The 27,789-nt window shown below is 44.8% G+C and overlaps 1 protein-coding gene and 1 long non-coding RNA gene across 3 annotated transcripts in view; one reads left to right on the top strand and one right to left on the bottom strand.

Moving 5' to 3' along the window:
- Positions 1–12,567, bottom strand: part of VWCE (von Willebrand factor C and EGF domains) — a 424,528-nt gene extending 411,961 nt beyond the window's left edge. For both annotated transcript variants that reach the window (XM_069223762.1, XM_069223763.1), the window contains exon 1: positions 12,064–12,567. In XM_069223762.1, the coding sequence (XP_069079863.1) occupies positions 12,064–12,173 (110 nt within the window). In that variant the 5' untranslated portion in view covers positions 12,174–12,567. The remainder of the gene's footprint in view (positions 1–12,063) is intronic.
- Positions 12,568–12,902: 335 nt separating this feature from the next.
- The window catches only part of LOC138284689 (uncharacterized), a 238,389-nt gene continuing 223,502 nt past the window's right edge, over positions 12,903–27,789 (top strand). The window contains exon 1 of the long non-coding RNA XR_011201443.1: positions 12,903–12,977. This is a non-coding gene — a long non-coding RNA (uncharacterized lncRNA). The remainder of the gene's footprint in view (positions 12,978–27,789) is intronic.

Here is a 27,789-nt window from a genome sequence, read left to right as displayed (position 1 = left end):
TGTATGGGGTTCAATTACTATTCACACTCAAATGTAAGAAAAGGAAGGGAGGTTTTGAATTTAGGTGAGGTTAGATTTACTATTCCCACTGCAAAATTAGCAAAAATAGGGAAGGTTTGGACTTTGGAGAGGTAACATTTACTATTCTCACTCCAATCTAATCAAGAGTAGGGAAAGTGTTGGACTTTGGAGGGGTTAGATTTACTATTCCCACTCCAATCTTAGTAAAAGTAGAGAAACTGTTGTACTTTGGAGTGTTTAAATATTCTATTTCAATATCTGAAATGTCTTGTAAAAAAATACTTAAATACATAACAAAATAAAAACATGAAATCATAATGAACCTAAAAGAAAAATCCTTTTAGATAGTTTAAATTAAATTAAATTAAAAAAAATACAAAATACAGATTTCAGGTTACCAAATTAATTTAAAAATATGTTAAAAAAAAACCCTACTAGTATGTAAAATAAATACACTTCCCTCCCTACTACACTAAAAAAGTAAAACATAATTTACAACAATCAAATGAAACATTAATAACGTTAATGGACGTTTCTTGCCACATAAATTGGTCAATCCTGCAGCATAATTTGGTCCTCTCTGCCACATAATACCAGTGGCCTTGCATATAACTAAAGCACTTCTATTTACCTTCTTCTTTTATCTTCAGCAAAAATCTAAATATTGCCATTATTTATTCTATTTTTATATTATTATTTTGAGGCCCCCCTTAATCTAGTGTGGGGACCCAGATATGACCTAGAAAGAAAGAACACATTGTGCTGTGAGTTATGGGAAACAATATTTTGTAAAAGGAGTGCCCCACAAAGCATTATGGGATGAGTTTCCAAGTGCAGTGAATAATGTAGTATCTTGACTGTAATGTTCAGAACAGCCACTAAAAGGAACCACTATAAAAATAAAATTTGCAAGAAACATGGTAACTATATATTCAGCCCCTAAAGGGCATAACCACACAAAACAGAATGACAGAACGTAATGCAGTGTATTTAGCCTCTAGAGGGCTTAATGCGTTACACATTTTGAGGCCTAGCAAGTCTACTAGAATAATATTACAAACAAGGCCCTTAAAACACAAACTACGCTCAGCTGTAGAACAAAAGTTCCAGCCGTGAGAGAACTTAAAAAGACACTCACTGGTTGGGGGGGCGTTATTATTTTGCGCCCACCAACCTAGTGTGGGGACCCAGAGATGTCATCAACAGAGTGGGTTGTGCTGAAAATGTTGATGGTAGCCCTATTGTCCACATGGTGAGTTATGGGCAAAAATGTTTTGTAAAAGGAATGCCCAGCAAAGTATTATGGGGCAAGTTTCCGAGAGCAGCATATATTGTAGGATCTTGACTGTAATGCTCAGAACAACCCCTAAGGGACACCCTAATGACACCATAATGAAAATAACATTTGTAAGAAACATGGTCATGTAACCATATAGTAAGCACCTAGGGGGCATAACGACATGAAAGTAAAATGGCAGAAAGTAGTGCAATGTAACCATATATTTAACCCCTAGAGGGCGTACTGCCTTACACATTTTCAGGCCTAGCAGGCCTACTGCAATACTAGTAGAAACAAGGCTCTTAAAACACAAACTACTCGCACCGGTAAAACAAAAGTTTCAGCAATGACAGAGCTTAAAAAGACATTGCATGGTGGGATATACATAACCACAAACAAATATATAATATATATATATAAAACACAAACATATATATATATATATATATATATATATATATATATATATATATATATATATATATATATATATATATAAATATATATTATATATATATATATATATATATATATATATATATATATATACACATACGCACTAAACAACTCATCAGAATGAGACCTAACACACTGGAGATGCACTGACCTGGTGAACGAAGGGCATCACCCAGTGCTTAATTTGATGATTCTGTGGTTGCCATTGGGAAGACGTTTTCTGCAAGTAAGAGAGGGAAAAACACACTAAGGGGAAAGATGAAGGAAGTAAAAGATGGAAACCTCACAAAGGAAGAAAGCAGGAACCCACAAAAGAGAGCTAAGGGGGCACAGAGTGTCTGGCAGTACATTAAAGAGGTCGGGTGGATTCAAGAGTACACAACCTTGCTATTTGGAGCGTTGACGTTTAATAGCACCAGAGTGAAATTATGTTGTATGGTATGGATTTATGTGGAGTGGCTTGGATTGGAACTATGAGTAATAATGTTGACTTATATTGTGTGGATTGCAATTATGTGGTGTGGAGTGGAATTATGTGGGTTTGAGTGGAATTGTGTGGTGTGGAATTGTTGGCTTAGAATTGTGTGTGCTTGAATTGTGTGGCGTTGAGTAGAGCTATGTGTATTGGAATTATATGGATAGGAATTATGTGATATTGTGTGTTGTGGAATTATATTGAGTGGGATTGTGTGTCACAGAGTGTAATTATATGGAGTGGTATGTGTTGTGAAGTGGCGTGAGGGGGATTTATGTGGCGTGGCGTTGAATTATATAGCATGACGTGGAATGTTTTGGTGTGTATTGGATCTATGTGGAATGTAGTTAAATTGTGTGTCGTGGAGTGGAATTATGTGGTTTAGTGTGGAATTATGTGGTGTGGAGTGGAATTGTGTGGACTGGAATCCTGTTGAGTGGTCTGGGATTGAGTGACGTTGATTGTGTGGTGTTGAGTTTGACAAGGGCCAGCAAAGCATGTCAAAAAGAGTAAAATGTAAGCAGGGAAAGTAGCTCTGCCAGTTATATACAGTATAAGAATCTGCTATTACGGAATGGCCAGTAAGGCACATCAATTTTATAGGACATAAATCATATAAATGCCATGTAAAAACAATGCTACAGGTGCAAGTGTGTGTTTAATACTAAAACCAGTCTGGGCTTAGGAATAAAAAACAGAGCACGACATGCACAGAGTGTCAGTTAGCAACAAACACCATCAATAAAATGTGGACTATACTGATGCAGAATGAATCATATTAAATGTATGTAGCATTTTGCTAAATTTGCAACCAACTGTGCTGTAAAAGGCCAATAGAGCATCAGAAATCCAGTCATGGCTCGTGACGCTTGGAAGCGCGGGCGGGGTGGCGCTCTGGGGTGGTCCAGTGGGAATTAAAAAGTAATATAAAAAATGAATGAATAAACAAACACTTAGCTTGCTCACCACAACGCTCCATCCGCTTCTTCTCTGCTACAGCCACAGGCTCCCAGCCTGCCCTGCAGCCAATCCTGATGCTGCTCAAAGTAGCATCAGATTTGGCTGGGAGCGCTCAGGCAGACTGGGAGCCTGTGCAGGCTCTCTCCAGCCTGGCAACTGTGTTGCCGGGCTGGAGAGAACCTACTGCACATGTGTGTTTGGCCAACCCCAAACAGCCGGCCAAACACACATGTGCTCTGAGGGGGGCTGCTGTGCACTCCCCCTTATGCCTCGTCACCCCTGTGGACCTGCCCCTTTATAAGGAAACAATAATAAACAGAGTTTATTATTGTTTCCTTGTAAAGGTTTGCAGCTGCTGCTGCTGGTGGGGGCGACACTCCTCTGCCCTAATGGAGGAGCCGCAGGAATCACAAGCCCATGAGGAGACAAAATGACTGCATTACCTTGCGTTGTGTAAACGTCTGAATAGAAATTGGAAAATAAGGCTGAAATTCTTTTATTTTTATTTTAACAGGATGGAAAGTCTTGCAAGCATTCTTGCCTCACATTTCAACGACCAGAGCCGCCTGAGAAGATTTATGGTCCCAATGATGGAGATAAGCAATGCCCTGTGTGCAATGTTGTGGGTGGTAGCAGGGCGGGGCCCTGGAAATAGAGACTCAAGATGTGATGCGATGTGAGGCTACGCAAGTTTCACATCATTGCTTCTAGGTTTAGCTAAATTCTACCAGAAAGGGCATATTGTGGTGTTTGTGAGCAGTGAGCTAAACGACTGAGTGTTTCTTTTGTAAAATTAACTTATTTTAGGAGCCAGAGGTAAATGAGAACAACACGGGAATAAAGCCCAAACAAATGTCAGCGACATGGGAGGAGATGGGAGGAACGGAATGCTGCAATCAAACGCAGGCAGCTACCAGCCTAAAACACCCACGGTGAAAAGGGAGCACCAAAGAAATAACAAAAATAGTCAGTCACAGCAACAGATAAAGAAACCTAAGTGGAATAATACAGTAGTTGGTCACTGCTCTGGAACAGAAAAAAGAGGGAGAAAAAGGCAGAACTGACTACTAGCGAGCAAGAATTTTTAAAGGACACTGCCACCAGCAAATGAAATTGCTTTAAGTCATAAGAAGTGTACTAAAAGTATACGCAAGGCTGAATGCGTACTTTCGACCTAAACAACAAATAATTAAAACAGCAATCAATTAAATACTTTACAAAATGAATAATTTAATGAATACAAAAGATTCATTAGAAATGAAAAACAATAAATTATTTTTAAAGTAGCTTCCCTCCTAAATCCAATAAAACGCTACTAAATTCAAAATGACTAATTAAATTAAAAACAATATAATTGCTCATGAACAATTACACACTGTATTAAAATAGTTAATCCATGAAACTATTTTCAAAATTAAATATCAAATAATTAATAAATTAACATATATATGAACTAAAAATAAAAACGATAATTTAAAAATTAAATAACTTCCCACCCTAATTTCCTAAAGAACCATTACTAAATAAAAGTCACTAATTACATTTAAAAACATTCACATTAAAAATTACAAACCATACTATTACAACAAACAAACTTACATTAAAATAACACCTAAAAAAAATAATAACTTATACATGTTAAATTAATTAAAATTGATATGTCATATATACCTATAACAAAAAAACAATATTATTTACTGTGATATTTAAAAAAAACATTATCCTCTATCTATATAAGCAATTTATTACATTCTATATTCTGCCCCACAATACTTTTGGGGTGACAATAGTTTTGACACAATATTCTTGTTTCACTAAAATTTTTCTTTGATAATTTGTCAGAACACTCACGTACATAAACTGAATCCAGGGGGATTTTCCATTTTGACTTGGTATTGGAAGGTGATTTATTTAAAAAAAATACACAAATTAAAATGTATAATTATTTCAGGGACTCAGTTACTGGAAATATTTACTAATGCCTGTTTTACCAGCTTTTCCCTCATTGGGCCTACTACTGAATCTCTCTCTTCAACTCAAGTATTTCCTGACTGCCTCAAAGTTAGCTAAGCCACTCATTTACTGAGGAAATGTTCTCCGGATGTGTGGACTCTAAATAAATTTCACCTGCCTTAGTTTTTCTCTTCAGTGTAAAAGTTATTGAAAATTGTGCTGAAGTGCAGCTTATTCAGCAGATCTCTGCTAATGATTGTTTTGATGACTTCCAGTCAGGGAACTTCAGACAGGGCTGCAATGTTCCAGTCACCTTACTCCAAGTACTAAATTACACTCTTCTTATTCTTATTTTTGGCAGTTGGTGCATTATTGATCTTCTCAACTTATCCACTGCATTTTATGTTGTTAAATATTCCAAGTGGAGGAATGCATGGGCATCGATGGAGTAGCTCCCAATTGGGTTGCCACTGCCTAACAAACTAGCTGCTGTACATCAGAATTTTCCAGTTCAGTTGCTTTGATCTAAGGGATCCTGTGCTGTTCCCTCATGGGCTACAACCTTTTCAATTCTTGTATAGAAACCCAGTAGCGGCTTGCGGGGTACGAAATGGGCAGGGCAGCGCGGGGGGAATAAACATTTATTTAATTTAACAAACAACCACTTACCTTCCTTTGCCGCCAAGCCGCTCCTCTCTTTCGTCACTGGATGCTGCAGGCACAGGCTCCCAGCCACAGCCAATACTGATGTTGCTCAGAACAGCGTCAGGATTGGCTGAGAGCGCCCAGCCAGGGTGCTACCAGGCAGACTGGGAGCCTGTGCATGCTCTCGCCAGGCCAGCAACTGTGTTGCTGGCCTGGAGAGAGCCTACTGCGCATGTGTGTTTAGCTGGACCAAGATGGCCAGCCGAACATACATGTGAGGTGAGGGGGAGTCTCACCCGTTCATCACCACCGTGGCCCCACCCCCTTTACCAGAAAACAATAATAAACTAGGTTTTTTATTGTTTTCTGGTAAAGGTTTTGCAGCTGCTGCTGTAGGTAGAGGGGTGACTAATCTGCCCAAACGGAGGAGCGCCCCTGTAGAAACCCTTCTTGGAGTCCTCCTCAAGAATGCAGGGATCCTCTATCATTACTATGTAGATGATTCGAAGTTTAACTTAAGATTACCTCTCTCACCTGTGAAATACAGCTTGGCCAAGCTTTCCAAATGGTCTACAATGTGAAACTCAATCCATTAAATCGAGTTTCTTCTTATCTTGTCCTCATATCCTGTGGTCTTCTAGAAATAATGACTGCAGGAGTACAGGATACTAAGAAAATGCAAACTGTAGCAACATTTTCCCGCTGTTAAATTTGAAATCATATGCATGTAGAGGCCCTAAGAAAGCTCTGGCCATAACTTTAGGAATAAAATAGATATTCTAAAAGCTCTGAGGAAGCTCTATGCATAAACTGCTGAAACACATATTTTTTAAACACCAAAATAAAAGCTTTACTTTCATAAGTGCATCTTCACTTTGATCTCTATTGGATAGTTCAAATTAGACATTTAGGAAAATATAAATGAGAGTACCACAGCCTCTAACAGCTACTAGCGCTTCAGGATTTTAATGAGTGGGTGCATTACTCCCAGTGAGGCGAACACCACTATATCTTCTATCAATCAACTAACATCACATCAGTTCCACGGCCAAATGCCAATAAAAACCCTCTCCCAGTACTTGAAAGACTACAGCACCCAGGTTGCATTAAATTGTCAACTCAAAAGTATGGTTGGAAGCACGCTGACCCACTCACATGGAGACATAAGATTATACAATTTACATGTGATCTTCAATTAGAAGAGTATATTCTAGCTTGTCCCAGGAAATTTTTAGGTCGAGCATATCAGCGTGCAGGCGCAGCTCTTCTGACGTGTTGTTATATATTTGGGCTTTTAACCATGGCCACCTCATGCCCATCACTATCGCTCATTCATGGGCTTGCCCTTCAAAACTCCTTTGTTATCATTGGTGAATGCTTTATGTTTGTCCCTCCTTGGGGCGGTTTGTTACCGCATTGGCCATGGACTGTGTTACATGGCTAATTGCACTTCTGCTGATACGTTTGACTGTGAATAAACTTCTTTTTCCTTTTGTGTGTCTCCTTCATGCTCATGCCGTGGCGCTTGGCTCACTTATGTGAAACTGTTTTACTTTTCATTTTCGATTTATGTGGTAAGAAAAGTCCGGTTAGGAGTTTACAATGCTAATAGCTCTAACTCAAGCAAATGTGAGACCTAATGCATTGCAAAAGCTTGTTAATATATGCAACTGTAATCAGACCGTGCAGCTGACACCCACAACTAAAGTTCCATGTAGCAGTGGAGGAACTAAATAATAATCAAAAGTGGACATCGCTACAAAGCGCTCTTTATAGAGCACAATAGCTCAATTTAAAGAATCTACAATTATCTTGGCAATCCACTTGACGAGTGCTTATTTTGTGCTTGTTGTTTCTGGTGCGGATCACCGGTACTTATTTTTGAGGGCCCGCACTTTTTTTTCTGCCTCAAGCATTTACTGCCAGCAAAAGACCCATGTCGGAAAGACGAGGAAGAGAAAAACGAAAAAGCGTCACAATGGGAGAAACTAAAAAGCTGTAACAGTAGGCTGAAGGGGCAGAGTGGCTTTAAATAGATTGAAGAGGCCCTGGGTGGCTTCAGGATTACGCTGCCTCAGTATTCCGTGTTAGCACATATAATTTCAGCAGCGGCGTGTTTAAGAGGAGGGCATTAGACACCGGCACCTTTTTATTTACAAATTAAGCACTACGCTTGACAAATAGTTTACGGTGACAGCTTGAGCAACGCAGTTAGGAAAGAAGCTCTTTAGTGGAATTAAATTACTAAGTTAAATTCTCGCATACTTACAAGTACCCTATGCATATTCCTTTGGGTAAATATTTATGCTTGAGCGGGCTCGGGGGAATGTATGACATGCATGTTTTTAGGAGTAGTATTGGAATTCTTTCAGGATTCAAAATATGTTGGGAAGGTATTCCAAATATGTGCGAAAGTCCACTGTAGTAAATTTCAAACATGTTTTAAAATAATCGGGCTCAAGATCATTTTTGTGGGCCTAGAAACGTGTTTCCGGTACAGAAGAGGGTATCGTTGGAGACCTGCAGGTACAGGACAAATTTACCTACTGCCCAGGAGAGCTAGCCATGAATCAACAGGCCCAGAAATAAATGTATACTATGTACTGCCCTTTAAACCCATTTAGAAAGGCACCGAAGCCGAACTCTGGACTGCCGGAAATATCTATTAAAGGTTCCCAAGGTGAGCAGGGGGAACTGATCCAAAAACACAGGTCGCAGCTCTTTGAGCAGACAGTCCCTGCACAGCAGGTGGGCTCCCCTCTCGCCGCTAGCCCCCATAGCTCTTCGTTTACCAGTCTGTAGCCTGCGATGGCTTGCCCTCAGCCTGCTCTGCACTCTGCGACGGCCTTGGGAGGAGGGGCGCAACAGCTGGGAGAAATTAAGGTCTTTTCCAGATAAACAACACATTATAACGTGAACCTTTGCTTCTTTCTGCACACAGGGCTCCAGGGCTTACAGTGAACCCTGCCAGGCCTCACTGTCAAGCTGTGTTACTACATCAATCCCATTAATGCACACCACTGAGGGTCCCTACACGGCCTCAGGCTATTGTTTACACCAATGTGACCGTAGATTTGTGTTACTGAAAATGTCATGGACCGTGTGTTTCTGTTGGGAATTTAAATATACAAAAACGCATACAGACTTTCTTAAATATGCACAAAAATATTCCCCTTTGTCAAATGCATCTACTGCTCAGTATTCTGTTGTGTGTGCCTTTTAGGTTCACCACTTACTGTACAAAACTTAATCTTCTGACTCTTTTTCATGCCACTCTTCTTTGAAGCACAGCTAAACTCGGCTAATGACATCTGCTCGAGGAAGGGGCCCCCTCAGCTTCTATATAGTTGCACCTCAAGATGCTCCTTTATTACTGGATTTACTTTGTAGGACAGTCGGGGTACAGTCACACAACTATTATCAAACACTTCCCCTACACAAAAATTAGACTATTTGCTATGAGAATGCTTGTTTTTCCCTCCTTTGCTGCTTTGGACAGCAGCTCTGGCCCTTTCACTTCGCTGCCACTGGAGAGATCAAAGAACATGATTTCACTCCTTCCCTGTGAGGATTTCCCTTCGTGTCTTGCCTCTGAGCAGGACATGTTATCTCCTCCACCACCAACCTTTCCTCTGACAGGAGACCTTCGCACTCTATATCCTGGGCTGGAGGCTTGTCTAACTGTGCCCCTCCCAACAGAGGATCTCGCTCTCTCAGAGTGCTGCCTATGGGCAGGAAATACCATCTCCTTTCTGTAGCACCAACTCACAGAGGGTCTCCCTCTCTACTGCTGCTCTCTCTGAACCTAAGCTCTCACTCCCGTATGTCACCCTCGAAACAGAGGTTCTCACTCCAAGCAGGGATCTCACTTCCAACATTTGCTGTGTCAAAACAGATCTACCTTCCCCCCCTAAACTGCCCAGGGAGGGATGTCTGTCGCTCCACCCACGTCAATCTCTTGACCAGTATTTATCCCTTCCTCTCTTGTTGCACTGCTTCTGGACAGGGACTTTCAACTCCACCCTATGCCACCACCACACGGAAATTCTCTGCTGGACATGGGATCTCACTCCATCCCTGTGCTCCCACCCGTCACAGGATATGTGCTAGCTCCCTGGAAAGTCACACAGCCCTGAAGGAACCTCCCAAGCTCTCTTGAAACTTCTCCAGCTTTTGTCTTCATTTCATATTTCAGTCACACTCACATAATCTCAAAAGAGCGCTTTACACAGGAATTCAGAATACAAGCGTTAAATATTGCACATAATGCAAGAATAGCCACAAATTAAGTTTACATTTATGGCAGTGAGCGTAGTTTATATTGCGGTTTGTAGCTGGACTATAGGTATAACATATTTAGGGAAGAAAACGCTCTACAGCAACAGTGACGTATCCTAGGGGGAATTGTATTTAAGAGTTAAGCAATATTAATTAAGAGGGAGTAAGTGCTGTATACGTCATGATGAGCAGCTGAAGGACTAGATATGGTACCAAGATATAGCGTCTGAAATAGAAAATCTACACCCAATTGGGTGATAGTCTGGTAAAAAAAATATTTAGAGCACAATATTTGCGGCAGACAATATTTTTGACTTTGACTCTGGCATAAGGTGTTCGGACACACAATGGCGAATACAGGGTAGAACATTACTGGGCATCAATATGATCTTTTTGGAAAGAGGTAGATGCAGAGCCCAGAATGACCACTAACCATTGAGATTTCTGTTTGGGAAAAATGCCCTAAATGCAGAAAGTTTACCTAGGAGGTACAGAGAGCCAATGTGAGCTCAGTGTCAGCAGCTGTCCCCTTTAAAATTAAAGCTCAGTCAAAATATAGACTGCGACAAATACTTTCTAGCATGCACAGCAGTACTGAGTTGCCTACACTACTTTGTGAAACTCATGAACAAAAAGTGATGTATCAATGATGGAAACATCATGTGGACAATATTATGTGGCAAAGCTGAATGGCACAGCTGAGGTAATTTCACAGTGTCTGGGGCTTTTTATCGATTAGATTCCTGTGAGTAATCTATGTAGCAATCTGGGATGCCGAGGTTTTCCAAGCTCTCATCACTGAAGTTCTTACTGCACATGCCTTTAAGCTCCAAGCTCCTGGAACCTAATTCACACAGTTATCTTCAACCATAAACATATGACTTGAGTGGCAGAAATAATATCACTACTGTTTAATTCTCTGTCAAAAGCCAAAAAAGGGGACAGTTACACAGTAGTATATACCAATTAAGGAGTGTGGAATGGGCAGAATAAGGTGGCGTTTGCCTTGTAAATATGTGAAAACCCACAAACTTTTGAATTTGTCAGCATTCACATACTATGATTTGAGCCATTCACATCTTGGAAATGGTTGGACCTTTTCTCCAGCAAAGAGCTACTCGCACATGGACCAGGGAAACCTGAGAGCCCTGTCCCCACAGAGAAACAAAAGAGGGAAAACAAGCATTTGCAATGCAATCTGTCACATATTTGCTCCGGTTAGAGCTATTGGCATTGTACATTCCCAACTGGACTTTTCTTGCCACATAAATTGAAAATGAAAACTAAAACAGTTGACAAAAGCGATCCGATTCAAAGCACCATAACCATCATGAGTGCAAAGGAGAGACACAACAGGAAATAAAAGTTTGCTCGCAGTCAAACATATCAGCAATCGTGCAATTATCCATTTAACAGGGTCAGTCTGCAAGGCGATAACAAAACCCCCCCAAGGTGGGGCAAACATAAAGCATTTACCAATTATAACAAAGGATTTTTAAAAGACAAAGCAATGAACGAGTGAAAGTGATGGGCGTGAGGCAGGTGTGGTTGAAAGCCCACAATACTAACAACAGCTCAAAGCGCTTAGCTCGACCTAAAAATGTGCATTAGCACATCCAGCTGCATTTCTCCAATACTTTGTGCTTGTGGGGTATGTCACATCACACTCCCAGCTTACTGCTGAGCCTGTTTTGTAAATTACAAAAAAGTGCAAACAAATGTGCAAGCAGAGGTGTAAATTTCCTCTCGTAGTTTTTCACTATTTTGTAAAAGGTATCCTAGTATCAATCGGTATACGTGCCTTCATGTGATGAAATGTCGGTAGGAGTGCATGCATGGGAGGGAGAAGTAGAGGTGCTCTTTTTCAGTGACTATTCCTGGAAAAAGAAATCCACCGTTCCCAAAGACAGGCGGCAGCTATTCTAAACATAATTGGCTCTTGGGACCGAACTCAGGACTTTGCCAGGAAGGGGCAACGGTGTGGTAGTGTCCTCACCTCTGCAGTGCGGAGCCAGCTGGTTTCTTCCTCGCGCTGTAGATTCTCCCCCGGGTCAGGCCGGTGCACAGAAACAAACAGGAAACCTGTAGCAGGGACTTCCACAGCATGACAACTGCAGGGGACCGGGTTCTGCCTCCTTGGCGCGGTCCTCTGCTGTGCTCCCCCTGCAGAGATCTCGACGCTGCTTTCTCTTCTGGGACGACGACTGAGCTGCCTCCGACGCCCACCGCTGCAGGGACCCTGGCAGAGCTTCCTTTCAGGGACTTTGGCTCCACTTTTTCTCTAGGGACCCCGTCGCCGTTTCCTTTTGCGACTCCCAACTGTGGGCTATAGAGGCAGCCGTCTGTGAAGGAAGGAGAGTACCCTGGCTGTGAGAAACGTGGCCTACTAACTATGGTGAAGAAGGACCGCTGGCTAGGAGCAGGAGAGGCCACTAGGTCTGAGGAAGAGAGGACACTGGCTCTGGGGGAGGGAGGCCTCTAACTATTGGGAAGAAAGCCAAAGGAAAGGAGGCTGCCACCTATAGAGGAGAGTCTAGCAGTGACGCAGGAGTGAGGCGTCTGGCAATGGAGAAGAGGGGGTCACTGGCTCTGCCTAAGAGAAGTTCCCAGCAGTGGGGAAGAGAACCTGATAGCTTGAAGAGCAGAGGACAACACTATGAGTTCTAGAGCCCCTGGGTCATTAGGATGAAAGGGCATGGGCTCTGAGCAACAGAGGCCTATGTATGGTTTTGGGGAACACAAGCCACTGGTTGTGGGATAGGGAGGCCGCCAGAACATCGGAATTGGGGCTCCCAGCTGTGGTTCCAGAGACCAGAGGCTATGGGAAAGTGAGGCCACTGGCTATGCGGAATAGAGGAGACCACCAATGAGGAACAGAGGCTGCTTGCAGTGAGGACTATATCGTACAAGGTATGTGAATAGAAGCCACCAGCAATGAGGAATAGATGCTGCTGAAAGTGAGTGAGAGAGACTGGCTGCTACAGGGAAGAGAGGTCACCGGATCTGAGGAATAGAGGGCACCAGCCAAGGGAGGAGGGCCTACTGGCTATGGGGCGAGAAGTTGTTGACTGTGGGAAAGAAAATCCCAGGCATAACTCCCAGGTATAGGAATTAGAAAACCTCCAACCTCTGCTGTGGCAGGGAGAGATGGGGGGGGGGAAGGAGGGGCAGTTCAAAAGAAATAGGTGTTTCCTACTAAGTAAGAAAGAGACCTACAGTGATATGAGAGAGTGAGACGTTTTACTTTAAAAAAGGATGACCCCCTCCAGCTATGGAAAGGGGAGACCTTCAGTTACAGACAATGAATAGTCACAGAGCTAATGAAGAAATCCTTAAAATGTTGGGGAAGAGAAACTCTTGGCTATTACAGAAACCCTCACAATTGGAAAGAGTGACCCGCAGCAAAGGGAAAGGGTGACTCCATTTACAGGAGAGAGACTTACATCCCCTGATGAGGAAGATTGCAAGCTACAGCGTAGGAAGACCAGGTTATGGGTGCAACCCAGTTGCAGGGGAGAAAGACCCCAAGAATGGGGCAGAGTCTTCCAGTTATTCCAGAGAGAAAAACTCAGTAGTGTGCCACAGGGGCCTCAAGAAATGAGAGTGAGAGAGAAACCCCTAACTATTAGGAGTAGTGACCCACAACATGTATAAAGAGTATCCCTACGATGGGGCACAGGTACTTCCAGCTATAGAGGAGAGAAATATCCAATGAAGGAGAGAGACTTTCCCTGCCACAAATAATGCAGACCCTCGGCGCTAAGAGAAAAAAGAGAGAGAGAGAGTGCGTGCCTGCGTGCGTGTGTCGAAGAGAACCCCAGCAACTGGGGAAAAAATCAACGAGCAATGAGAAAAGGTGCCACCTTTTATGTGCGTATGAAACTTTAAGCTATGAGAATTGGTGACCCCAACTGTAGGAAACAGAGCCTACTCTTTGAGGAAAGAAGAGATAAAAAAGCTTTGATTCTAGGAATTACAGTCCACTAGACGTGGAAAAGGGAGACCACACCACGGAAAAGAAAAACAAATTCCAATGGGAAGATGCAGTGTTATCTGTGGCAAAAAGACCACTTTAGTAAACAGGAGACCCTTTCTGTTCCAAAAGGATTACAGACCAACTGCTGTGGGAAGACATTGTCTCTTCTGTGTGAAAGCCAGGCCCCTGGAAGTGGAGACCAGCTCTAATAGGAAGAGACCCCCTGCCCTGCTTTTGTAAGAAAATACCACTAGTAGAAAATTGTGCCTTGGCCAGTTGGAAAGAGATCTATCGCTGCACGAAAGAAGCCCACTCGATCAGCGAGATCCTTTAAGCTACAGGAAAGAAACAACAACCAATACTTGGCGAGTCTTTCTGGGACTCTAAATGTCTAGTCTCTTCTCCACATCCTGACCGCCTTTCCTCTTCTTCCCACCTCTTGGTGTCTCAAAGCTTCCCTATATGAACCTCCTGTCTCCCTCAGAATTAGAGTCTGTGTCCTCTCCATAGCATGTGTGTTTTCTGAACCCTGCCCCTTGGGCATCTAATCTCCTCCAGAGTTTGCTTGCCTCTTTACAACTCAGCACCCCAGGATGTTCTCTTTAGCTTACACCCCACTGTTTCTATACCATGCTTGCACCTTTTGGTGTATCAACATTTTACAGACCACTGAATTTTTCTCTTTTTATGACACCTCTTGGTCTGGGTTTGCACTTGTTTATAAGTCCTCCCTGCTCTGCTTTAGCCTCCCACCCCCAGCCCTCTTGAAACAAGTCTTGCTTTGGGTCTCTTTATCTATAGGCCATTTGCTCTGGTGTATTCATGCTCCTGGGTTGACTTGTCCTGGAAATAGTGCCCTTGGCAGAGTGATCTCTTTGCTACTCAGCTGTTTTCTTTGGCCACTTTTCTGCATAACGTACTGGTATACCACCCGCTCAGAGTACCCAACTGCTTTGCCACCTACATTAAGGTGCTCTTGTTTCAAAAACCTTTGACCCTGCTGCCCCTTGGTCTGTTCGCCGTTGCTGATGTCCCCTTGCCCGGTAAAGTGTCCTTATTTTGAGATTCTCCTCGTTCTGCCTCGTTTGCTTTGTGGCCCTTGCTCTGTGAGCCTCTTTTTCCAGGTGTTGTCTGGCCCTTCCCTTACGCCAGTCCTTCTCGAGACCTTCCCACCTCGAATTCCAACTTTCCCTTGCTCTGGGGTTCCCAGCGCTCCACCTTTGCTCTGCGCCCCTTGGTGTGGGGTCCCTCTTTCTCAGATAAACTCCTTGCTCGCTCTCTCTCTCCTGGCTCCGGCCCTCGCTCCAGACCCCTCCCCTGGCTCAGGGATCCCTCTTGCCTCTGTTCCGCTGGTCCTGCTGCTGTCCTTCGGGCTCTGGTACTCGAAATGTCCCGTGCTCCTGCTTTCCTCCAGCACTAGTTGGCCTTCCCCGGGCGAGAAGCTGCGGCTCCGTGTGTTCCCCTCCGACCCACCAGTCGCGATGCCTTGTCCGTGGCGCACTCTCCCGGCCTCCCAGTCCGAGCGCGTGGAGTTAATTAGTGCGGGGCGCAGGCTTCCACAGCGCAGGGGGCCCGAGGCAGCGCCTCGCGCGGGGGGCGGAGGGTCTCGTGAGGGGAACGGGACACTGACCCGCACGAGGGCGGAGTGGACGGGGGAAGCGGCCGGGAGGAGGATCCTCGGAGCACTTGACGAGACACAGCCCGGCTGTGTGCGCGAGGAGATCCGCTTCCCACATCTGGCAAAACTCAGCCCCAGCCCCGCGCCCCCTGGGACCACTGCGCAGGAAGCGCGCCAGCGCCGAGTTATTACCTGGACAAGTGGGGCAGTGGGCGTGGGGGGTTGGAGGGGAGCCGGGTGAAAGAATAGGTACTTGCCATCCCGGCCCTCACCTGGGCCACAGCGTGAGACTGTACCCTCGTACCGTGGGGCAGACAGGTTACCCTGCGCGCTGGCATCTAGTATCTTTTGTGAGGTCCGTCTCCTCCTGTGGCGAGAGGCGAGATAGATTGTATTTGCAGAGATAGTATCAGGGGATAAGGTACCATGGCCAGAATTTGGCATTTCAGGCAACGCCAGGTCAACTAAATTAGTACGATCTGGCTTCGAGGGAAATCCTAGCATCAAATGAAAGCTGGTGCAAGCCTGGGCAAAACTAAAATCACAATGATTTCCTGTGCAAAACATATAATTTCCACTAAATTCCACTTATAATGGAATGTACCCATTGGTTGTTGTCGGCGAGTAGAAATGTGTACTGGAACCAGGTATCTCAGCTTTGTACAGCGTAAACCTTGCTGGCAGTTTGCCTAAGACTACCGGAGATTGTAAACTTGTCAGCCAGTTAGACCCGTATATTGGTTATGTGGCTATGTAGATGACGCTGTGCGGCCAGCAAGGGGAGCCACTGGAGGTCTCCCTGGGTGGGGCTGGTACTGTCCTTTTTTTACAGATGCAAAAATAACTTTTTCTACATGCCCTCAGGGTGGTCAGTGGAGAGAGCGTTTGGGAGATAATGGAGCAGGAGGTGGCTATCAAGCAGATGCACGTGTGGAGGCTTGAATGGTAGTTCTGAAGTTTCTTTCCGTGAGGAACCGTTTCACTTTCATTATGTTTTTACTATAAAGAGCTGGTATCAACGACCACGCCGTCTTCATTTTCCTGGCAATGTGTTCCGTGAGGGTGAGGTAGGTGTCTAATGTGAATCCGACAAACTTAGCATTGCGTGCAAGCTAGGGGTTGACTGCTTCAAGGTTGGCGAGGCAGGTTTTTACTTTTTGTTGCTTGTTCTTGGCATTTAGCAGGCATTCTATTCTGGTAGAGTTGAGATTTAGGTAGTTGTCGGACGTCCGGATCTAGATGAATTACAGGTAAAGTTTGAGGTGATGTAAGTCTGGAGCAGAGGACAGTTTTGTGTTTTTCAATTTTGGGTCTAAATATTCTAGTTTGGAGCTTAGTTGTAGAGAATACACATTTCAGATTTGCAGGCTAAGAATTCTGCATTTGAGAGCTAGTAATATGATATTTGGAAACCAAACATCCTGTGTTAGGAGGCAGGTATTTTGGGTAAAGGACATAGGCATCTGTTGAGTTGGAGCCAGGGATTCTATGTTTGGGTGTCAGATACTCTACTTGGAAGGAGCAATCATGTATCTGTGAGGATTTATTTAAGACCACAGCACTCCAGCAAAAGTATATAGAACATAATTGATAATTTTCCCAATATAAAGTAGTTTTAGACCAGTCTTTGAAGAAAACAAAACAAAACAAAAATCTTCTCTCATTGTGACCTTTTGGTTTATTTACGTCAATGAAAGTTCTTTATGACTTTGTTCATTCATTAAGGCCATTGGCAATCATTTTTCATAGATGTTAGGACATCAGTCAATATATATGGTCCAAAGACCATCTCTTCCGTACTGTGCTGAGCGAAGTGTCAGCTCAGCATTAGCGTGATTTCCTCAAACGCTGAGAGCTGACACTTTGCTCGTTACACAGCAGATGTATGGTCCTCTAAACAGCTACTAATGTGGTATACTTTTGGAAGTTTGGAACTCACCCTTATTGGGGACAGTATGAAAGAGACCGTTTTTAGACCATATATAATGACTGATGTCCTAACATACATCTGAAACACAGCTTTCTCACACATGACTGACTTAAGTTCATAATGGACTCATAGCTCTAAATTCTCAGCCTTGAAAAAGTCACTTAGTGACGAAACACGTATTGGCTGTTATTGTATGGATTGACTACGAGCTGTTACTGTATGGATTGATTATGAAAAATTATTGCTAATGGCCGTATATGAATGAACAAAGTCATAAAGAACTTTAATTGACGAAAATAAACCATGAGATTACATCGAAAGAAGATTTACGTTTCATTTTGTTTTCTTCAAAGACTGGTCTAAAACTACTTTATATTGGGAAAATGATAAATTATGTTCTATATACTTTTGCTGGAGTGCTGTGGTCTCAATTAAATACTTGCATGTTGTTTATTACATACATTTTGTCTTGAGGTAGTAAGGCAATTCGACCACGTAGCACCACAACATACTTCCTTATCACGATGTCTAGACACTTGTGGGAAGTGCTTCCACGTTACTATTACTACCATTTCTATGTTTAACTTCATGTATCTGTCAGGGAGTAACAAACCTCTGTTTGTAGCTAACTTTGCAGTGGTTTCGAGATTTATAATAAAAATTACTTTAAAAAAATAGCGAGTCATACCACACTTTAACAGTTTTGCTATAAACTACAGGAGTTATAATTACCCAACTTAGGACCTGGTTTAGGTGGGCCAGATTTAAATGTGAGGCTGGATTGTGGCCAGAGCTAACAATTACAGCTAGTACCCATGTAGTTAAATTCAGCAATTTAGATCTTTTACCCACAAAATGGGGAATAGCATACATACTCAGAACTACTGGGTTAAAATGTACATGCAGAGGCTCCATTCCGGGAACAAATCAATTCCCATTTACTCTTACTTTGAGCAGGTGTTAGATGAAGCGGGGCTGTGGGGGAAGTGAAAGGGTGAATGCAGGAGGTGGAGAGATCGTCAGGGGAGAGGAGGGGCTGTGGGAAGGCGGGGGATAAGGGGCAAGCATTCTGTGCTTTTTCTGGATGGACTTTCTGGCTGGTAAAATCGGATCTTGTGTTCTGACACCTAGGCAGCTGTACTTAGGCAAAGGAGTATCCTACTTATAATCAGTGTGTAAATGGTACTTACTTTATTGACCTTTGCAAGCTGTGAAGCTGATTTGGGCATTCCAGGATTCAAACTTGTGCCCAGCAGATTACAGAAGGTGTCAGGAGAAAGCATTAACTCCTAAGGCCATTTGACAGCTAGAATGTCTTATTTCTGCAGAAGGAGAACTTGCCTGTGGGATGGATGGTCAATATTCTGGTCTACATATGCTGTCTTGGCCACTGTGATTGGGAATGGGTCAGTGTTTAATTTGTAAAAGAATGAGCGCTGGTGCCCTAGCGCTATTAAATGTTAACATGCTGAATACCAAGGCTGCGTAACCTTCAATCCACCTCAGGCCTCTTTAATCCACTACCTGAGGCCCCTTTCCCCTTTATCTCACTCTTGCTTGTTCTGCCCTTCTCTCTTTGTGAGTTTTTTTTGGCTTTCTCTTCCTCCTAGCCCCTTTGTGTATTTTTCGCCTCTTGCGCTCAAGAAAAATTTTATCAGGAAAAATAAGTGCCGGATTCCAAAAAAGGGTGCCAGTGGTCCCCACCAGTAACTACCGGCTCATATGAAGCACTGGACTGGGCATCTTGTGTGTGGCTTCTGGGTGGCCTCTTTTGGGTCTAGATAGTCTCAGTGTGTGAAGGAAGACGAGTAAATATCCTCTATTTTTGAACCAGCAATTTTTTGTCTAGGGCTGTTTTATTGATTTTGGAGTTAGGTTTCCTTTATGTGGGGCGTAGTTCTAGGTGTGGGACATGTTATCCTGTGTTTTATGTGGACTGGCATTGTTGTTTGGTTGCTAGATATCTTGTATTTGATTGGTTGCTTTTATTGTGTTTTGATTTGTTTTTCATCATTTTGACAGGATTGCTAGGCAACGTGTGTTTAGGGGTTAGATGTCCTGTGTTTGAGGACTGAACATCCTGTGTTTGTGGGCTAAGTAGTTAACATTTGAAACTGGTGCTTGGGTGCCAGATATCTCATATTTAACCGAGGTTGCCTCTGGTTTGCAGGGGCTACTTTGTTTCAGGGGCTATTTAGCACATGCTTGCTATATTTGAATTTTGTACAGTTCTCTTTTTGTTCGAGTGGTGTCCTATTTTTAGGAGATAGGTATTATGGGGTATATTTATACTCTGTTTGTACTTGTAGGAAAGTCCTTTTTTTTTGCCTGATCACCCCCACTCTTTCTGGATAGGTACTGGTGGTTACTGACTCTTGGCTGTGCCCTGGGTACTGCTTACCAGTCCCAGGGCCAGTGCTCTGTGTAAAATGGATATGCAAATTAGGCTAATTATAATTGGCTAAGTTAACCTACCTATAAGTCCCTAGTATATGGTAGGGCATGTAGGTTTAGGGACCACAGCATAGGTGGTGCACACCTAGGTGCATTGCTGAGGTGCCCAGTGTCATTTTAAAAGCAAGCCTGCCTTGCTGGCTGCTTTTAAATTAAAGTTATATGCAAATTCGACTTTGGAATTAAAGTTACTTCCAAAGTTTTAAACTACCTTATTTTTACATATAAGTCACCCCTAAGGTGTGCCCTATGTGCCCCTAGGGCTGGGTGCCATGTAACTATAAGCAGGGACTTTATAAAAATAGATTTATAAGCCCTGGTGAGGTAAAAACAGCCAAATTCGTTTTTCCCTCATTGAAGTAAATGGCCTTCATAGGCTAGAATGGGCAGACTTTATTTTAAATTTTAAAGTCTCCTTAAATGTTACATACCAAGAATTTGGTATCAAATTGATTGTTATAATAAATCCCACAACTTCCAGTTGTTGGATTTAATATAACTAGTGCAGGTAAAAAGTTTAGACTTTACCTAAAAAGTTGCCAATTTCAGCTCTGCATTGTTTTTGCTGCTGTGCTCTGATTGGCCAGCCTGCAGCAGCTTCTGCCAGGCCACTTTTATGAGGTGTGAAGTGGCCTGGCTTTACACAAAGGAATGTGCTTGGGGGAGAGAATCTCCCCTCAGCAGATGGGGAAGCAGGAAGGGGGAGGGCTGCCAAACTGGTCTTCAAAGGCAGAGAAGGACATCTGGAGCACCCAGCAACACCCCCACATCCTGCAACCCCAGACAGCTAGGTGCCCCCTTGATTAGATTAGGAGAGGGCAGGAGAGGGGTGTGTTTATGATTTTTAGCCACACCAGTGGGTGGGCTCAGCCAGATCTCTCCTCTAAAAATCAGATTCATCCATTTTGGATTTTTAGAGACTATTGCCTTCTGGGATGGATTTTTGCCACACTTCCCAGGAAGTGGTCATCACAGGGGGACGACCCTGTCCCTGATTGGAGGACCAGGGCCCCCCTGCTTTTCACCCAGGAGCAAGGATAAAACTGGCAGACCTGCACCCACGCCTCAGATCCCCACCAAATTTCAAGAAGAAGGAACTACAAGGAGAAGAAGGACTGCCCTGCTGGACCCCTGGCCTGCACCTGGACCCTGCACTCAGAAAGACTGCACCAGCTGCACACTTGGGCTTCACCACAAGAAGGACTTTGCCTGGCTTCCACTGGTTCAAGGAGGGACTCCCTGTTTGCTACAGGTGAAAAATTGCTAACCAGAGTCCCCTGCACCAACTCCTGAAAAAGTGACCAGCTGACCACTGTCCAGTGGCCAAAAAGGAGTTTGCGCCAGGTGCACTCTGGGAGTTGAAGTCCGCACTTCCCAAGGACCATCACAGAACTTCTGGACCCTTGGGGTGAGCTGTGGACCCCAAAAGAACCTTAAAAGAACATCTGGGTGAAGCCCCAGAAGTTTGGAAAAGATTGGAGAAATTTTAGAAAAAAGCTCCATAAAGTGACCGACTCGACGCGGAAATTCTAGCCGGCTTGCCTCAACCGCGACCCGGCCTGACTTCGTGGTTCGTCCCGGTCAAGAAAAACATCCGAAAAAAAGACTAAGTCCGAACGTAAAAAGTTGACCGGGACCTTCCAGCCATCGTATCCGAGAAGGGCTCCACGGACGTCGGATCAAGATCCAGGTTTACCCCGGTCGAAGGATTTTCATCTCGAAAAAACGACTAAGTCCGAAGGTAAAAATCACCACCGAGGAAACCGACTTCGCGTATCCGGACAAGGGCTCCAGGAGGTCGGATCCAACTGGCAGGTTCGTCCCGGGGAAGAAAAACATCGAAAAAGAGACTAAGTCAGAAGGTAACTTTTTGACCGAGGCCTCCCGCGACTTGTAGCCGAGCAGGGCTCCATCGCGGTCGGCCTGAAAGTTTGACTTTGCCCCGGTCCTGGTGCAACCAGATGACCCGATTGGCGCTTTTCGTTTCTGAGCGCTAGAAAATAATAATACTTTAAAAATTCATATCTCCGGTTCCCCTGAACCGATTTTAATCGTTTTTGTGTCATTTTAAAGATAAAAATATAAGCTATTTTTATAAATTGGTTTTGGATTTTTAAACTGTTTCCTGTGTTTTATTTAATTACTGTTTTGTGATATTTGAATGCTTTACACTTTGTCTCCTAAGTTAAGCCTTGACGCTCGATGCTAAGCTACCAAGGGTAGAGCTGGGATTAATTTACTGAGACCTAACTGTACTTTTGTGGAGGTTTGTGGCTTGTTGCTAGGTGTAGGTACCTACCTGCCCTATCAATAACCCATTTTCCAACATAATTGGAAGCAGCGACGGGATCCTGTACTTGTGTTCAATATCACGTTACAGTTTTAGATAAAACAAATTAAAAATCCTTTAAATTGTCCTAGTGCAAAAATTGTTTTGAATTTTTTTTTTTTTTTTTTTTTTTTAAATTAATTTGGATTAATTTCAATTATTGAATTTTTGTAATTTTTCTAAATTCTTGTTTCCAATTTTTGCAAAAAGCTTTTGTTGACACAAAACTAGGGAACCATGGAGCTTGATCTGGCTAGCCTACCCACACTGACAGTAGTCCAGCTTAGGGGGTTGTGTATTGAGAGGGGGTTGCCTGCAACCACTAATCTCAGGAAAGAAATCCTGATTAAATCCCTGACAGCATGGGCTGAGGCCCAAGAGGTAGAGACAGAGGAAGCTCCAGAGGAGGAACCAAAAGAAGATGATGCTAACTCTAACCATTCAGGGGAGGAAAGGCATCAGACCCCAAGTGAGGAAGAGGAGGAACGGTCCTCACTGGACACAGTCACTAGGGGTAGACCCAAAGCTAGTGGTAGGAAGAGGGTCCTTTCAGGAGGAGAGAACCCATCCATCAGGGAGAGAGAGCTGGAAGCCCAGCTAGCCTACATAGCTTTGGAGGCAGATAAGCTTGCCCTAGAAAAAAAGAAGTGGGCAAGCAAAGAAAAAAAAGATGGAAGCAGCGAGAAAGAAACTGAGGTGTCCCTGGGTGGGGGTTTTGCCCCCAGATTACCCAAAGGGGTGGTTCCTGCCTATGTAGAGGGGGATGACATCGATAAGTGGCTGGGGGCCTTTGAGAGGGCCCTCCAGATGAGGAAAGTCAAGCCTCAGTACTGGGGTTCACTCCTTTGGGAGTTAGTTCCCAACTCTGGGAGGGATAGGCTCCTAACCATGAGTGGGGAGGATGCAGACTCATACCCCAGTATGAAGAGATGCTTGACTAAAAAGTTTGGTCTAACCCCAGAGCAGTATAGGCTTAAGTTTAGGGACACCCAAAAGACAATCACCCAGTCCTGGGTGGACTTTGTGGACATTTCAGTGAAAGCACTGGAGGGCTGGATACAGGGCAACAGGGTAAGTACCTTTGAGGGGCTGTACAATTTGATTATGAGGGAGCACCTTCTAACTAATTGTGTCCAAGAGAGGCTCCGCCAGTATCTAGTAGACTCTAGGTTGACCAACCCCAGAGAGCTGGGGGAGGCAGCAGATGACTGGTTAAGAACTAGAGTTAACCAGAGACCCCCAGGGGGTGATCAGAAAAAGGGAGGACATGGTTCTTCTCAGGGGAAGAACCAGGGGAAAGATGACAAAAAACCCAAAGAGTCCTCACAAGAGTCCCCAAAAACTTCTCAGGGAGGGGGAGCCCCGAGCCAATTCACTTCTAAAGGGAAAGGGTATCAGGGAAAGAATTTTGATCCTGCTAAAGCAGGAAGGTTTCAGGAGCTTGCTAAGGCCGGCAAGTGTTTTGACTGTTATCAGCCAGGACATAAAAGAGGAGATGCTATCTGCACCAAGAAGCCCCCCACTGGTGGGCAATCCCAGGGGATTGCTAGTGTAGGGTTGGGGGTGGAAGTTTGCCCAGGGGTGGAATCAGGGTACACTGAAGTCACCTTAGTATCCGTGGGTGGGGTGGACATTGCAACTATGGCCACCTTACCTCCCATCATGCAGAGGTATAGGCAGAGGCCTAAAGTCAATGGGACTGAAGTGGAAGCTCTGAGAGATACAGGAGCCAGTGTGACAATGGTCACAGAAAAGCTGGTTTCTCCAGAGCAGGTCTTACCTGGTGTCTTCCACCAGGTGACTTATGCAGATAGCAGAACCAAACTCCATCCCATGGCTATGGTGAGTCTGGAATGGGGAGGTGTGACTGGCCCTAAAAAAGTAGCTGTAGCTCCTGCCCTCCCAGTAGAGTGTCTACTGGGAAATGATCTTGAAGCATCTGAATGGTCAGAAGTGGAGAGAAGGGTCCATGCAAAGATGCTGGATCTCCCTGAATGGGTGTGTGCTGTGACCAGGTCACAGGCAGCACAACAGGGAAATGCTGGACACTTGGACCCTGGAACAATGGGCCAAGCCTCCAAGAAGAAGAGAAAGGGCACTGGGTCTGGCTTACCAGCCCCAACAAGTACAGAGGGTCAGGAAGAATCCAACCCTGAGGGGGAGGATCTGAACTCTGAGGGAGGGACACCTTCCCTGCAAACTCTGCCTGACTTGGCAGAACTGCAAGGGGCAGGTGGGCCCACCAGAGAAGATTTGTGCCAGGGACAAAGAGAGTGTCCCACTCTTGAGGGCCTGAGGCAGACTGCTGCCAGGCAAGAACAAGGGGATACCAGTGGTACCCACAAGGTTTACTGGGAGGATGGAGTTCTCTACACTGAGGCTAGGACCCTCAAAGAAGGGGCTACTAGGAGAGTAGTGGTCCCCCAAAAGTATAGAGAATTCCTCCTTACCTTAAGCCATGATATCCCCTTAGCTGGTCATTTGGGACAGACCAAGACCTGGAACAGGCTGGTCAACCATTTTTTTTGGCCAGAAATGTCAGAAAAAGTCAGGGAGTTTTGCAGCTCCTGTGTCACCTGTCAAGCCAGTGGCAAGACAGGGGGCAAGCCAAAGGCTCCCTTAATTCCACTGCCAGTGGTTGGGACTCCCTTTGAGAGGGTGGGGATTGACATTGTTGGTCCCCTAGACCCACCAACTGCTTCAGGTAACAGGTACATTGTGGTGGTAGTGGACCATGCCACCAGGTACCCTGAGGCAATACCCCTCCGGACAATCACTGCACCCACAGTGGCTAGGGCCCTACTTGGTGTGTTCACCAGAGTGGGATTCCCAAAGGAGGTGGTCTCAGATAGGGGCACAAACTTTATGTCAGCCTATCTGAAAGCCATGTGGGAGGAGTGTGGTGTTACTTATAAGTTCAGCACACCCTACCATCCACAGACCAATGGTCTAGTGGAAAGATTCAATAAGACCCTGAAGGGCATGATCATGGGTTTGTCTGACAAACTCAGGAGGAGATGGGATGTCCTCCTCCCATGCCTGCTGTTTGCCTACAGGGAGGTGCCACAGAAGGGGGTTGGATTCAGCCCCTTTGAGTTACTGTTTGGGCACCCTGTAAGAGGCCCATTGTGCTTGGTGAGAGAGTCTTGGGAAAAGCCTCTCAAGGAAGCCAAGGAGAATGTGCTGGATTATGTACTAGGCCTGCGGTCTCGCATGGCTGAGTATATGAAGAAGGCAAGCAGGAACCTGGAGGCCAGTCAGGAGCTCATGAAGCTCTGGCATGATCAAAAGGCTACCATGCCTGAGTATCACCCAGGACAGCTGGTGTGGGTTTTGGAGCCCATGGCTCCTAGGGCACTACAGGCCAAATGGACTGGGCCCTATCCAATCCTAGAAAAAAAAGGTGAGGTCACCTACTTGGTGGACCTTGGCACCCCCAGGAATCCTCACAGGATCCTGCATGTTAATAGGATGAAACCCCACCAGGACAGGGCAGACATGACCATGCTGATGGTCACTGATGAAGGGAAGGAGGAGGAGGGTGAACCTCTGCCAGACCTCCTGTCCTCAAAGGAAAAAGATGGGTCAGTGGAGGGAGTGGTACTCTCTCCCAAACTGACAGATCAGCAACAACAAGACTGTAAGCAAGTCTTGGGACAGTTTGCTAGTCTGTTCTCCCTGACCCCTGGACTCACCAATTGGTGTGTCCATGATGTTGACACTGGTGACAGCTTGCCTGTCAAGAACAAGCTGTACAGGCTGTCTGACCAGGTCAAGGCCAACATCAAAGCTGAAGTGGCTAAGATGTTGGATCTGAAGGTAATTGAGCACTCTGATAGTCCTTGGTCCAGTCCAGTGGTACTGGTGCCCAAAGCTAGTCCCCAAGGTGGGAAGAAAGAATTAAGATTCTGTGTGGACTACAGAGGTCTAAATGCAGTCACTAGGACTGATGCTCACCCCATACCTAGAGCTGATGAGCTCATTGACAGGTTGGGGGCTGCCAAATTCCTGAGCACATTTGATCTGACCTCAGGATATTGGCAGATTGCCTTAAGTCCAAGAGCCAAGGAGAGGTCAGCATTTTCCACACCAGAGGGCCACTTTCAGTTCAAGGTGATGCCCTTTGGGATGAAAAATGCTCCTGCCACCTTCCAACGGTTGGTGAATAGAGTCCTATCTGGGTTGGAATCTTTTAGTGCAGCTTATCTAGATGATATAGCTGTATTTAGTTCCACCTGGAGGGACCACCTGGTCCACCTGAAGGAAGTGCTTCAGGCCCTGCTTCAAGCAGGCCTGACTATCAAGGCAAGCAAGTGCCAGATAGGGCAAAGTTCTGTTGTGTACCTGGGCCACCTTGTTGGTGGAGGCCATGTACAACCTCTCCAGCCCAAGATCCAGACTATCCTGGATTGGGAGGCTCCAAAAACCCAGACTCAGGTCAGGGCCTTTCTTGGCCTGACTGGGTATTACAGGAGGTTTGTTCAGAATTTTGGGACCATAGTGGCCCCTCTGACTGAGCTTACCTCCAAGAAACAACCCAAGAAGGTCATTTGGACCCCAGAGTGTCAAAAAGCTTTTGACACCCTAAAACAGGCTATGTGTTCAGCACCAGTGTTACTGGCCCCTGACTATAGCAAGGAGTTTGTAGTGCAAACAGATGCTTCAGAGGAAGGGATTGGGGCAGTGTTAGCACAAGTTAATGAAGAGGGCCATGATCACCCAGTTGCCTTCATCAGCAGGCGACTACTCCCCAGAGAGAAGAAATGGAGTGCCATTGAGAGGGAGGCCTTTGCTGTGGTTTGGTCCCTGAAGAAGTTGAGGCCTTACTTGTTTGGCACTCACTTCCGTGTACAAACTGACCACAGACCTCTCAGATGGTTGATGCAGATGAGGGGGGAGAACCCAAAACTGTTAAGGTGGTCCATTTCCCTACAGGGGATGGACTTCACAGTGGAGCACAGACCTGGGACTGCTCATGCCAATGCAGATGGCCTTTCCAGGTTTTTCCACTTAGCTGATGAGGACTACCAGGGTGTAGGTTAGTACCCATCACCTTTCATCTGGGGGGGGGCAGTGTAGGAAAGTCCTTTTTTTTTTGCCTGATCACCCCCACTCTTTCTGGATAGGTACTGGTGGTTACTGACTCTTGGCTGTGCCCTGGGTACTGCTTACCAGTCCCAGGGCCAGTGCTCTGTGTAAAATGGATATGCAAATTAGGCTAATTATAATTGGCTAAGTTAACCTACCTATAAGTCCCTAGTATATGGTAGGGCATGTAGGTTTAGGGACCACAGCATAGGTGGTGCACACCTAGGTGCATTGCTGAGGTGCCCAGTGTCATTTTAAAAGCAAGCCTGCCTTGCTGGCTGCTTTTAAATTAAAGTTATATGCAAATTCGACTTTGGAATTAAAGTT

Source organism: Pleurodeles waltl, chromosome 3_1, assembly GCF_031143425.1.
Source record: "Pleurodeles waltl isolate 20211129_DDA chromosome 3_1, aPleWal1.hap1.20221129, whole genome shotgun sequence".
In the NCBI taxonomy this organism is placed as follows: Eukaryota; Metazoa; Chordata; class Amphibia; order Caudata; family Salamandridae; genus Pleurodeles; species Pleurodeles waltl.
This window is presented reverse-complemented; position numbering and strand designations above follow the sequence as displayed.